The sequence below is a fragment of the Palaemon carinicauda genome, chromosome 9, assembly GCF_036898095.1.
Source record: "Palaemon carinicauda isolate YSFRI2023 chromosome 9, ASM3689809v2, whole genome shotgun sequence".
In the NCBI taxonomy this organism is placed as follows: Eukaryota; Metazoa; Arthropoda; class Malacostraca; order Decapoda; family Palaemonidae; genus Palaemon; species Palaemon carinicauda.
This window is the reverse complement of record NC_090733.1, coordinates 128,049,954-128,065,513: the sequence shown is the minus strand read 5'-3', so window position 1 is coordinate 128,065,513 and position 15,560 is coordinate 128,049,954. Positions and strand designations below refer to the sequence as shown.

Sequence of the window (15,560 nt, the reverse complement as noted above, 5' to 3'; positions counted from 1 at the left end):
GGATATTCATTACATTACCTTCTTGATAAATAAAAACATGGATATTCGATACATTATCTTCATGATAAAAAAAAAAAAAAATCTTGACTAACAATTGTACTTAAATTGTATAAAAAAGGCAGGGACTAAAAAAAATTACTATAGAAAATAATTAAGCAAACGTTAAAACAAGGAACGAATCACAAAATCCTAACTGCTTTTTATCATAACGACAAAGATCCCAAAACTTGTTTTCTACTTCAGGAAGCGGCAAGACTGGGGAGAATATCCATTGAAATATCGTTACTTACTGAAAATTAATCGAAATATTGCCACTTGAATCACACCCGTTAAACTTATAACTTCCATGCGAACGATACTATTGGCTCGGACATGTACAGTATAAATACGAAAAATAAACACTATCAACTCATCATCATCTCCTCCTACGCCTATTGACGCAATGGGACTCTTTATAAACTCGGTATCAAATAGCTTAAAAATATTAATGGTCTTAAGACTGCGGAGAATAAATATAGGCATTTAATATACAGTACATAAATGAAACAAGAAACGTTGAAAGAAAAAAATCAAAGAAAAAGCCACAAAAAAAAATAATAATATTAAGACTGACATGAGCTGGCAGGTTTTGCATAAGAAAGAAGCCGAAGGCTTTATATATCAGTAAAACATAGAACCATTTTTTTACCAGATAAAAAAAAGAAAAAAAAATCCAAATATTTCGCTAAAAGAAAAAAAATGTAACAACCCCTCACATTCAAGAGTTGTCTGACCTTTTAATGCTTCCCAATATAAAGACGAGTTCAGACCACAGGAGCCCATGCATCTTTTTTTTCCCAACAACCCAGTACTAAGAGGAGCTTCCTGATTTGACTAGGATGAAAAACTGGGAGTACTTACTATGTACAAAAAATCATTCTAAATATTCACGGTGAATAACTCCGTCATATAGTTTACATAGGAGCTATTTATTTTAATGTTACTGTTCTTAAAATATTTTATTTTTCCTTTCCTTATTAGGCTATTTTCCCTGTTGGAGCCCCTGGACTTATAGGATCCTGCTTTTCCAACTAGGGTTGTAGCTTAGCAAGTAATAATAATCTGATTTAGATATTGATAGTTTATATAGGAAATATTTATTTTAATGTTACTGTTCTTAAAATACTTTAATTTCCTATTTTCCCTCCTTTACTGGGCTATTTTTCCCCGTTAAGACCCATTGGGCTTCTAGCATCCTGCTTTTCCAACTAGGGTTGTAGCTTAGCAATTAATAATAATACTAATCAGGTTTATTATGGAGAACGTTGGCGATATGGGAGAAAATATATCATATTACGTAATCAACTTGGGATTACGTTACATCATGGGATTTCAAAATAATTACAGGTACACCCATCTTTAAGTACATCGTACTTCCATTCTAATTACTAAAACAATTTCACAAGTGTTTTTTTTCTCTCCAAAACCATATCACAACCAAACCACACTCCATAAAACCAGAAAAAAAAAACCACAGGGGAAAAAATCAGACAAATACACACCACCTTCGACAGGAAATGCTTTCGTAACCGTGACTGCAAGTGCCTATATTGCATGATCGCAACTCAAAACATACACAGCAACAACTCCCTGTGTACGCAATTAAACTGGGTGTCGCCTTAACCTTACTCATCTCATTACTCCAGGACGTTGAAGTTACTGGAAAGCCAAAAATATTACACAAAAAAATTTGGCTTCCTAACAATTAATATATTGTAATATTTTACATACATATACCAAGGCACTTCCCCCAATTTTGGGGGGTAGCCGACATCAACAAATTAAACAAAAACAAAAAGGGGACCTCTACTCTCTACGTTCCTCCCAGCCTGACAAGGGACTCAACCGAGTTCAGCTGGTTGTAAAATTTTAATAGTAAAAAAAAAAACTTCTAATAATTGACATCCTTCGTGTACATTCTCAAGGTGTCAGGTGAAACAACCTAAGACTGATGCTGCCAGCCAGCAATTTAGGCTCAAACAGGGTATGAAAAAACAGCAATACACACAACATGCCAATTTTAACTATTTTTAAAAGGAAAGATTAACCAGCCCAAGGAATCTAACTCGACTCTTATAGAGCTGACCCAAGTAAATTCGGGGGGGGGGGGGTTAAAATATTTATACAGTATTTAAGCTAATAACAATATAAAGCAAATATATATAAAAATATAGGATAAATTTGTATGTAACGGCTAATAAAATTAAAAATAAATATATAGAAATTATAGGATAAAAAAAAACCTATATATAAAAGTCTGTGGTAAATAAAAATTTAAATCCAATATTCCATAAAATACATAAATGTGTAAAATTAAATATACGGTGAATGTAAATAAAGTAAAAGCATAGCAAACTAAGACTGTAATACAATTTTTTCCTGTAGATTAATCATTCAAATTCAAAAGCAGAGCACCAAATTAAATTTCGATTCCAAAAACACTGGTAGTCACATCATTGCTTTAATGCTTTAAAACCACCTAACGTGATCCATACAACCTTAACAAAATGCTAAGAAAATAAAAGAAATATTGGGATATTTCGTTTAACCAACAGGTAGAAAACGTCTTGGCCAGCTTCCCGAAAAAACTTTAAGATGCTAACATCGGAAGTGAATTATGTACCCAGCCTGTCATAAAAACATGTCTTTAATACTGAATGTCAACCACTAGGGAGGCCATACACTCCTCTAAGGATAAAAAAAACCAGCATGGAGTACAGATTCAAATGATCAACCTTAGAGGGTCCCATTAACCAAATTAGGTACTGTACATGCAGTGTAGCCCACGCATGCTAGGCTCGTGAATTACTCCTTGATTTGTCTTCTACCAAACTGTTATAACGTATCAGTTGTTACTTGCGGGGGGGGGGGGGGGTGGGCATTGAAGAGTTTAGCTGGAAATGACATAGGAGCTTATTTCAATGAAGAGAAATGACACCTGCTTTCCGTTGGAACTCTGGTATATAAATTAAACCCACTGCCCTGAATGGTATATACATTAAAAAAGGGTTCGTTCTCTCTCTATTTATATATATATATATTATATATATATATATATATATATATATATATATATATATATATATATATATATATATATATATATATATATATATATAGTATGCAAACCCGAGCACTTGAATGATTTTCCTGTTCTCGAACAAAACACCGTCATCGACTCCATCAGGTTGTCATACAAAATATATTATTTTAAATTTCTAACAAACAAAACTATAGCAAAAAATGCCTTGCGGAAGGATAGAAAATCTCTTTAAATTATAAACTGAGAAACAAACGGCACTACCGAACCCCCACCTTATGTTGATAGCGTCGTCATCATAAGCATACCACTTCTACAAGAAACAGAACTGAGCACCACGTGGTTACTTTTACAGTAACTTTCTCTTGGGCTACACTGCCTTCTACACAATAAACCTGGGCCCTTACCCAGCATCCGACACCCCCCCCCCCACCCTGTCCATCTAAAAACCAGTACTGTACCCAGAATTATGGGGTGCCACAAACCTACTCCCCCCACCCACTCCTTCCCCTTGAGCTAAACGGCTTGGCTAGCAGGCGAGTTTTACTGTCCAGAATCCAGACACCCAATTAACAACGGTATATATAAAAAACACCACTTTCCTATCTCACTCGGAAGCAGATCGTTGTATGGTATCAAACGAGTGAAATATCTATTAAGGTCTTTAAACATGTCTTGCCATTAGCGTCCGTCTCTACTAGCAATTTTCTTAATTCGTCAATCCATCGTCGTCTTTACGCTTTTTTTTTTGCTCTTAGTTCGTCAATCTATCGTCTTCCTTCCAAGAGTTTTTTTTTTCTGGCCAATATCCAAGGACCCACTCTGGTATTCTTAATATCCATCTATTTATCATCCTCCTTGCCCTGCCACTGGTCAATTCTTTTTCGTACAGTTTGTTAGATTATCCTCTACTTTAGTTTACCTTCGTAACAAAGTTGCAATTTTTCTGTCCCAGCATTATTCTTTCCATAGCCCTAGATGATGTCATAAGGATTTAATAAGGCATCAAGTTTGATTAAATCATTCTTTTTTCTTTTCGAGAAAGTGTAATCCAAATATTAACCACTTGGTCATTTGCTATTTCTTTGCATTTCCATTGAGCATTAACTCAACTTTGCCTTACTCAACCGTTATCAATCCTGCATTTCTGCATTATTTAAACCCATCATCTGCAATTCGTCCCATGATTCACTAAACAAAACCATGCCATCTGCAAATTTTAAATTTTATGATGTAAGTGCATGCACACACACACATATATATACATATATGATAAATTTTGCACATTTTTACGTGTTTTTCATATTCAAATAAGCCATATATACTTTTGATACATTAATGTCTGGATTCTCTTAACGACCTCGGGATCAGAGGTCGTTAAGAGAATCCAGACATTAATGTATCAAAAATATATATGGCTTATTTGAATACATATATATATACATATGCATATATAATCAACAATATGGGGGTTCAACCATGCTTAAGAAGGTAAAGGACTAAAGTAACAGGGACTTTCTGGAGGAAAAAACCTCACATTTACGTGCATTTAAATAAACAGGTCACAGTATATATATATATATATATATATATATATATATATATATATATATATATATATATATACAGCATGTAGATGTGCATATACCTTTACATAAAAAGCACCTGCCTCTAACTTGGCAAAAGCTGCGGGTATATTATATCAGGCGTTCTAGTACTAAGGCCATCAAGACACCGGCAGGGTTAGTGTCCAAAAATAACAAACCGTTTTCTTGTTATGATAGCTCGATATAAAACTTACTAATATGCGCGGTACTATATACATTAACCCTCGCAATAACAATGTATGCAGATACATACTGATAAAACTTGAAAGTAATTAGCATTATCCTTCCCGTAATGTTCAATATACGATGAACATACAGCCATCAAAGAATTGAAACGAATCATCTTTAAGATTACAGAATACACCATGAAGATGAAACTACCGAACACTATATTATCCACTGTACAGGAAAATCTCACCTTAGCTGGCACGGCGACATGCGAAGTCGGGGGCAGAGTGCATGGCAACAGGGCAAATACAACTGGCATCTCTATCCAAAAACCCAAAAATTCCTGGTCCAATAGTCACCACTAGCACTTAGCCAACGAGATGCAGTCTACAGCAGTACTTCATGACACACACACTCGCACGAACACACCCCAAATCCCGACAAGACCCCGGTTGTATCTTCCCACATGAAGACAAACGATTCTCTCTGGGGGCACACAAACACCATTCGGTGCCCTACAATCCCTTCCCCCACCACTGAAAGGCAACGACCAGCATCCTTACCACCCCCGTCATCATACGCCACTGAAATAGGGCCGTCGGGAGGCCGTATGGAGGAAGCATGACTAAAGTTGCGGGATCACACATCTACAGAAGCAACTCCTGTTAGCAACTACCGTACCATAAATTCTTCAGTACACAAAACAAAGAGTACAAAAATGAAACAAGAGAAATGAAAAGAACTTGGCGGAAGTCATGTTGGCTTGGCACCCACAAACTGGGCGCCTAAACCCAGGGCCAGAGGGAGAGAACACAAGCGCCAACTCACGTGCGCTGCCACCACCAAGTGAACACGTGCAAACCAAATCAAAATTTCAACACCTCCAATATGAGGTACAGATAGTGGCCATGAAATTAACAGTATACATCAAACATACTATGTACTCAAAATAATTCACGAATCTTAAGATTTTCAGAGGCAATAAAATCGAGTACTACGTCTAATAGACCCCCTACCAAGAATAGACACAGCCCTCCCCCGAATTCGCTCAATGCCATATGGTTAAACTAAATATATCCACATAAACCCACCCCCCACAAATAGTTCAAACTAACTACCAACAAAAAAAAAAAGGAACTCGCTAGCACTTTTGAAAATTGGGCAAACAAGATTCTCAATACTACGAATAAACTAGTATTTAGAAAATTTAAAATACAGCAGCCAAACTCCAAGGAACATCAGCTTCCCTCAAACGTATAACAGTTATGATTATCATTACTATTATTATTACAAGCAATGCTACAACCCTATTTGGAAAGGAAACAAGGAAATAAACACAAAACATTTTAGGAACAGTAATATTAAATAAGATCTTTCATATTCAAAATATAAAAACTTAAAAATCAGAGGAAAATAACATCAGTTCACAAAATTGATATAAAAAACTCCATTACAATAACACACAATAGATGATGAGTGAACATGTGGAATGCACGCGATATTTTATTGTAAACAAATATGAATAACAAATATCCATACAACCGAATTGTTAGTACATAAAATACTGACTAACGTCACTCATTCTCAAAGAGGCAGCATTGCCATCATGGAGAGATGTTCAGTAGGCAGAAATAAAGCAAGCAAAATGTGGTGCTCAATCAGGTGCTTACTAAAGGACAGTCTGGGTCTTACTGCCACACATATCCTTCGAAATATAACTCCTGACGAAACAATGTTCGATTAAACCGATGCCTTGCGCAGTTGTACTAGACAAAAAAAAAATATATAAACCTACTTTATCGGTTGGGTAATAACGAAAACTATCCCCTCTTAAAAACAAATACTCTAACTGGACCATAAGCAAAAAAATTGCAGTCAATAATATTCCAAGAATCATTTTATGGGGGGAGGGGATAATATGAAATCATCGTCAAAACACTAGGTGATGAAAAAAAAAAAAAATTAACATACATCCTGAAGAGAAATGACACCTGCTTTCCGTTGGAACTCTGGTATATAAATTAAACACACTGCCCTGAATGGTATATATATTAAAAAAGCGTTCGTTCTCTCTCTCTCTTCATATATATATATCATACTGTGACATCCAATATTTGTAAATTATGAACCTTCCTGACTACAGGTGACATGACATCTGATGGATATTATTAATATTACTTGCTAAGCTACAACCATAGTTTGGAAAAGCAGGACGATATAAGCCGAAGGGCTCCAACAGGGGAAAATAGTCCAGTGAGGAAGGGAAATAAGGAAATCACACAATATAAGTAATTAACAATTAATAACAACAAAGCCAATCTTTCACATATAGACTGTAAAAAGAAAGAATAGTGTGCCCGAGTATACCATGGAGCAGGAGAGCCCTACCCCAAGACTGAGAAAGTCTACATAACAAAGAAAACTACTTGAAAATTTACTTAATATAACAAATGCTTCTGTAGAGGACGCTTTCTCCCTAACGCATTTTCATTAAATAAATGAGAACGCAATATGCGTCAGCCAGGGGACAACAGACCACGCCCATTACGCATTCATGGGGTAGGAGACCAACCCAGGAGAAAAAAACAATCCTATTAATAACCTGGTATTAAGCGCATGGGGGAATAAAAGTACGGTTATAATAGCCAATTAGAAGCATGAAATAAGCTACTACATAAAATAACCAATACACCAACATGTAAAGGGCCCTGCATAAAAAAATAACAGAGCGTCATTAAAAAAAAAAAACATTATATGTACTTGCCAACAACCTTCGTCTCTACAACTTTAGTAGAATAAAATTCAGACATCAACCCTATTTGTAAAATGGTCCCAAATAAAGAAATGGCGATAGTGTGGAAAATAATAAACTAAGTAACAATACATACATACATATATATTATATATATATATATATATTATATATATATATAGGCAATATTTACTTTAATGTTGATATTGCTCTTAAAATACTTTATTTTTATTATTATTACTGGCTAAGCTACAACCATAATTGGAAAAGCAAGATGCTTTAAGCCCAAGGGCTCCAACAGGGAAAAATAGCCAAGGGTGGAAAGGAAATAAATAAACAATTTAAGTGATGAGCAATTAAAATAAAAGACTTTAAAAACATAAACAACATTAAAGCAGACATTCGATATTTATAAACTATAAAACGACTTATGTAAGCCTGTTCAACATAACATTTGCCTCGAGTTTGAACTTTTGAAGTTCTACTGATTCAACCTTGTTTCCTTTCCTCACTGGGCTCTTTTCCCTGTTGGAGGCCGTGGCCTCATTTCATCCTGCTTTCCCAACTAGGGTTGTAGCTAAGCAAAGTAATAATATGTTATGTGGCAGAGTAACAGTCAAACAAATACACAACTCCCTGTGTAAGGAAGCCCAACAAAAATCCACATTCATCAAGGTCACCCTTCTGAAGATACAGAGATCCAACTACTTTACTTGATTGGGAAGATCATTACACAATCAGGTCACAGCAGAAATAAACCTCCCAGAATACTGTCATATATTGACCCTTAGGAAAGAAAATTAGAAGAGGGCTTGAATGCAAAGGGTGGTCAAAATTATGAAAAGCTGCAGCTTTCACGTAAGAGACACTGTTAATACTAAAACAATACAAACCAAATGATAGAAGACTAGGAAATGTTCAGGAAATAACGCCACCATGGATGTAACAACAAAATTCATGGGATAGACTGCACTGAATTAAAAAAAAAAAAAAAATATGATTATTACCAACTCAGCTATATCCCTAGTTGGAAAAGCAAAAGCCTTAACAGGAGAAAAAAGTCCAATGGGGAAAGGAAATAAATAAACAAGAAAAGTAATGAACAGTTAAAATAAAATATTTCAAGAGCAGTGACAACAATAAAATAGATCTCTCATATATAAACTATAAAAGGATAATTATGACAGCCTGCTCAATAACAATAATTTGTTGCAAGTTTGAACTTTTGGAAGTTTCATCAATTCAACTACCTAATTAGGAAGTTCATTCCAAAATTTGATCACAGATGTAATATAACTTCTAGAATACTGTGTAGTATTGAGCCTCATGATGGAGAATACATGACAAACAGGAAGCTCTGAATGTAAAGGATGGTCAGAATTATGAAAAAGCTTATGTAACATGCATAAGGAACTAATTGAACTACGGTGCCAGAGATTAATATCTGGATCAGGAATAAGAAATTCAATAGACCACAGGTACTTGTCCAACAAATTAAGATGAGGTTCAGCAGCTGAAGACCAGACAGAAGAACATTAATCGAAACATGAAAGGATAAAACTTCAGGATAGATTGATCACCAAAAATCTTGAAAAGGCTCTATCAATAAACTTTTTTTTTTAACAATTGAAGAAGAGATAGGTCTAACGCGTTTCTCAAAAGTAAATTTCCTGTCCAGAATCACATCTAAACTTTACGATACAGTTAAAGCAGCATTATCCATGCTGAAATCTGAATGTTGAGGAGCCAACTGTACTCGACACAATTACAATCATACTTTCAATAATTGCAAAATTTTAAATTGAAGAGATCACAAAATACACACAATGATTACTAAGGATGGCATAAGTTGCGGCATGTAAATAATCGAGAATTAATAACAAAAATGTCAAGTTCAGTAAGAAATTGGAGACTTTTTTTTGTTCTCTAAGTGTTTCGATAATAAACACTAGATATGATGTGTGATATGAAAAATACCTAAGTATATATTAGATAAACTGAACATGTGGGTCCTGTAGTGAGAAGGGTTCCCCTGTGTTACAGGACCAAGAATGCCACCCTTAAAGTAACCTAAGAAAGTAGGACGTCCAAATAGAGATTAAAATTACTAAACTTTTTTTGTAATTGAAGGAGACATGTAGCTTCTTTAAACAATGTGTAAACAAGAGTCAAACCTAGAATTTCATATGAACACCACGAAGTTAAACATAACTACATAGCCAATTAAACATATTTCTTAAGTGGGAGACTTCAAAGTACCAGTTCTGATAGTACTTTAAATCTACATTAAACTGGTACAAGAATGCCATAATACATCAGTAGCCTCAAATATTTGACTTAGACAAGATAACGAGTAAAATAAAATATAGTATGGGATATATTTATTGTTAACCACTGTCAACAGATCATGCACCTACTAATTTCTGCCTAAGTACGGAAATGACAACCAAATAAATCTTGTGGGAACACACAAGCAGTCTGAAAAACAATTAGACATGGGTCCATTTGAAGAGTAACTGATCTTTTTTAACAAGAATGACCCAACAATGCACATCAGAGTAGACATGCACAGCAGCTACAATAACATAGGCTACGTTGACCAGAAAACCTAACTAAAAAATGTGATGCAACGTCTAGCAACATACATTTAAGTGTTGAGAGTATTTTTATTAAACTTATTCATTTATATTTGAATATACCACCTGATAAATACTAACCATTATATTAGCCAATATCTAAAAGACCTGTAATATTTGAGACTAACTGTAAAACAATCGCATCCACCATACCAATAAGATATTATTACAAGCCAAGCTACAACCCTTTTTGAAGGAGGAGGATGATATGAGCCGAAGGGCTCCAAGGGGAAAATATGGTACAGTGAGGACAGGGAACAAAGAAATAAACTTCAGTTTAAGTAATTAACCAAAATATTTTTAAAAAAGCAACAAAATTACACCAAATCTTTCATATATAAAGATAAGATAGAATAGTGTCCAAGAGAATTATAAACCAAAGACAGAGGGAAACCATGGCAGAGAGGCTATGGCACCCCAAGACTAGAAATCAATTGCTTTATCTCGAATTGCCCTCCTTAAACACCTGCTTACCAAACACACGACTCAGCCGGTTAGAAGATTCAATTCAAGGTTTTACTAATTGGTTCTAGATAGGTTAGAAGATTCTATTCAAGGTTTTACTAATTGGTTCTAGATAGGTTAGAAGATTCTATTCAAGGTTTTACTAATTGGTTCTAGATAGGTTAGAATATTCATTTCAAAGTTTTACCAACTGGTTCTAGATAAGAGTGATAATCTTCACAAAACACACAATCAGGTGTCGAAGACCTCCTAAAGCTATATGAGCGACGTGCTAGCTGCTAAGTGATCTGCAGTAATTAAAAGAATAAGTAGAGCTCAATTCCTTCAGTGGAAAAAAAAAAAATACTAAAACGTTCAAAGACAAAACTCAAGACGTTTGACAATGGAACTGACATATCTCTTACAAATAAACGTGGGTCCAATATATTTAAAATCTATTATATAAATTATTCAAAGTGAGCAGTAAGAACGTCTCTTAGTTTAGCATTTATTCACAATCGAAATATAACAATTTCCAAATTAATTCGTAAGTGTATTTCCCTACTAAGATTGGGGAGTTGTAACATTAATATTCATTCGAATTCTACAAACACTAAAGAAAACCTAGTTTACAATGGCTAAGAAAACACTTATAATAACAGAGTAGCAACAATAATGATAACCATAAAATAACAGAAGGCAGTGACACCTGTATGAAACCCTATTTCAAGCTTAAGTAAACCAATATGTTTAATATAAGATAAAAAAAATTAAGGATTACACAATATATGTATATATATACATATATAGGTATATATACATATATATATATATATATATATATATATACATATATACATATATATAAATATATACACACACTGAGTGTATGAACGATTATCATCAACAAAGACAGAAAACAAAATTACAATGTTTACAAAATAATGTATATTACGAACTAATAACCTGGTAAATAGCAATGCAAGAGCACTTTCAACTAAAAACAACAATAAGCAAACTGGGAAGCATTTTGTCGTTTTAAAAGCAACAATTCCTATTTTGTTATATACGCCTTAGACTATTCGCATTAGATGACCAAGACTTGGGCTATTTCAAGGCAAAAACAAATATCTAGGAGAGTTATCATGACCATAGTCCTAGTCTGAAACTATGAAAAGGATTTTACTTTATAGGAGCATTATCATCGTTGTTATTACTGGCACAACTACAATCCTAGTTTGTCCGTACATTAAGTTAATTATCTATCTGTATTATATATATATATATATATATATATATATATATGTGTGTGTGTGTATATGTATATATATGTATGCATATATATATGTATGCATATATATGAATATATATATATATATATATATATATATATATATATATATATATACACAAAAATATGATATACATACACATATAAATATATATACATACATATATAATTATATATAAATATATTATATATATATATATAAATATATAAATATATTATATATATATATATATATATATATATATATATATATACATACACACACGAGAAACAATTAGCAATTAAAAATAGATGTCTTAATATCAGTAACATCAAAGTAGACCAGACGTTTATACACTATGAAACGAGACTAGGGCCAACCTGTTGTTGTTATTATTATTATTAGCTATGCTACAACCCTAGTTGGAAAAGCAGGATGTCATAAGCCCAAGGGTTCCAACGAGGAAAAACAACCCAGTAAGGAATGATAAGAAGGAAATAAAACTAGAAGTTAAGCCCTTAGCCTTATAGCATTCTGCTTTTCCAACTAGGGTTCTCGCTCAGCTAGTAATAATAACAACAACAATGATGATAATAAAGGCAGGAGCGTTTGCAGCCATTGGGCTTATAGCATCCTGCTTTTCCAACTACGGTTCTAGTTTAGCTAGAATTAATAATAACAATAATAATGATGGTAATAAGGGCAGGAACGTTTGCAGCCCTTGGGCTTATAGCATCCTGCTTTTCAAACTACGATTCTAGTTTAGCTAGAATAACAAAAATAACAATAATAATAACGGCAGGAACCTTTGCAGCCCTTGTTGCTTATAGCATCCTGATTTTCCAACTAGGGCTGTAGGTTAGCTAATAATAATAATAATAGCTCACTGTTTGGAATGAGTCTTATGATGGAGAACACACCACTTGGAATTAAATGCACAACTACCACTACTTACTGAAGGCATATGAATGCATAGAATTGCAATAACTATGAAGAACAATTTAACGCAGTATGTACAAAGAACTAAAAGACCGTACGATAGAATATTGCTTATACGAGTAGGGAATTTTTTTCCAATAAACCAAGACAAGATTCAGCAACTTTAGACCAAACAGAAAAAATACTGGAAATATAGAAATGAAAAGTAAAATTTGTACGGAAATGAGATTAACCAACGAAAAACAACTTTCTCAATAAGTATATTTCTTTTGTTAGAACCAAGTCGGGTGTTTTTATTTTTCTCTGAAGTAAATATGCAATCAAGAATTACGCTTAGAATTGTAAACAGCTTCCAAAACTTCTAAACTATGGTACAGGGTTTTGCAAATTGGCTCTAAAAACATGGATACGGATTTTTTAAGATATACATTGTAGGAACAACTAAAATAAGGTGGCAATAGATAAAACAAACTTGAATTCATGCGCTAATCTAAAAGTTTTTCACGTGAAGTATTACTGTTATCAGTAGCTAAGTTGCAACCCTAGTCAGAAAAGCAGGGTGATATAAACCCAATGGTCGAACAGGGAAAAATAGCTCAGTGAGGAAATGAAATATGGAAATAAACTAAAATAAACAATCAAAATATATTAATTCCAGACCCGTGCCATTTAAATACATGTTTTCGCGTATAAACTATAAAAAAAAAATAAGAGGAAGAAATATGAAAGGAAATAAACTATAATAAACAAAAAATTAATTCCAGACTTGTGCCATTTAAATAGATGTTTCCGGGTATAAACTATAAATAAAAAAAACAAGAGGAAGAAATATAAGACTGAATAGTGTGCCATACTCCTAAGCAAGAGAACTCAACCGGAAGAGTGGAAAACAATGGTACAAAGGCTATGGCACTACAAAGTTAAGCTGGTGTACTTTCACCATCTAGTGAAACTCATGGTAGTAACATATCCGACCTTGAAAACAGGTCGACAGCATAATTTTCATAGCATGAAGACACCACGCAGGCCTAAGGCTCATAGCATCCCGTTACGAGTCTACCGTATGTTAAACTCCATTGTCTAGACTAGGCTTGGACAAGGCACGTTCAGTTTCACTCACGGCCTGTCAAAACACGTGTTCGTGTAATGAGAAGTTTTATTTTTGAAGTTTCGTTTGCCAAGACAACTTCAAAACAATTTAGAGAAGTGGGAAAAGCAGCGTAGCCAGGGGGGGGGGGGGGGGGGCTTGCCGACAGAACAGCATTGCCATTCAATCACACTAGGAGTGGAAACTGGAAACGAGAAATCGAAGTCACGTTTTTCAAGTTGTAACCTCCATGAAAAAAAAAGCCTGTCTTCTTTTTAAGGTTTATAACTAAAAGGAATTTAATATCCTGTGGCCACCATGAGCCCAATCCCCTTAAAAGTCCACGCTCCCGTGCTTGTTTGTGGAGGGACACAATCTACCCAACATGGCATCGTTCTTCTGACTGAGTCACCTACAACAAAACGTCATCAAATCTTCCCATTCTTTCATTCAGGACAATGACTCGAGAAATTCTACAACGTACTCTATCTCCCAAAAACAATCCCCAGCATCTGCATAATCTTCCCTTTGGCGTAAGAGACGCGGAGGGAAAAAATTTCCGGCATACACACAATGAAATAAGGCTTATATAGCACAACCTCCAGCCAACATGGCCGCTCGCCGTTCTCAGCGCATAACTTGTTGCTGCTGCTGCCTCTTCCCGCGCTTTTAGAGAAAAAAATACAACGTTATTTCCAACTTACCATCTCTTCATTCAACTCCCGCATATCCTTTGCGTCAAAATGTACACACTATATTACACAGGTCTTGAATATTTACAAATAATACACAAAAGGGGGGGCGCTAAATCACACAAGTGCCACGCGCATTCACTCCATGGTCAATCTGGGAACAGACTGAAGACAAAGACCGACTACGGTACCACCAATCCCGAACAGGGTTGCCAGGTTGGCCTTTTTTCAGGCCCAAAAAAAATCAGATTTTGGCCTTTTTGTAGTTAGTTGCCCTTTAATAATGTCATGAAAATTTTTTTGCTTTAAATACTATATTTTTGGACTTCTTTCTAATAATGGGTTGGCCTTTTAAAGCTGCAGTTCATTAGAAGTTGGCCTTTTCTCATATAGAAAACCTGGCAACCCTGATCCCGAAGTATCGGCCCGGGGAGGGGGGAGGGAGAGACCTGCGCGTCGCTACTGCGCATACACACATATACACACACACCTCTCCATTTTCCACTATTTTCACGAGTGTATTAACTTCACTCCCTACAGGACCACCTGAAATAACAGCCCATGTGATAACGCAACTCTCACTAATACAACATAAGCTTACGATGTCATCCTGGTGGGAATAATACGTTAAAAGCAACGTGACTTATTTTCCGTGGGCTGTCTAATTCTACTAACCCCTCCCCGAGGAACATAGCGGGAAATTTAAAGTTTGACAGATATGTGGAAAAGTTCATGCCCTACACATGCCAATATGGTAATTATTTACAAGTAATATAAGTAAATAATCGAAAACATACAGATGTTGACGAAATGCATGTCTAAAATACCGTTACTTAGTTAATATGTTTCACCAAGTGTCATCAACTTGGCACAGATTATTATTAT

At 34.7% G+C, this 15,560-nt stretch overlaps 1 protein-coding gene across 14 annotated transcripts in view; it reads right to left on the bottom strand.

Annotated features, from left to right (window-relative positions):
- The window catches only part of LOC137647139 (pumilio homolog 2-like), a 464,002-nt gene that overhangs the window by 225,198 nt on the left and 223,244 nt on the right, over positions 1-15,560 (bottom strand). For 3 of the 14 annotated variants that reach the window (XM_068380407.1, XM_068380408.1, XM_068380409.1), the window contains exon 1: positions 14,688-14,848. The exons of the other annotated variants lie outside the window; for them this stretch is intronic. In XM_068380407.1, coding sequence (XP_068236508.1) covers positions 14,688-14,711 — 24 coding nt within the window. In that variant the 5' untranslated portion in view covers positions 14,712-14,848. Of the gene's footprint in view, positions 1-14,687; positions 14,849-15,560 lie in introns of those variants that run through there. 14 annotated transcript variants of the gene reach the window in all.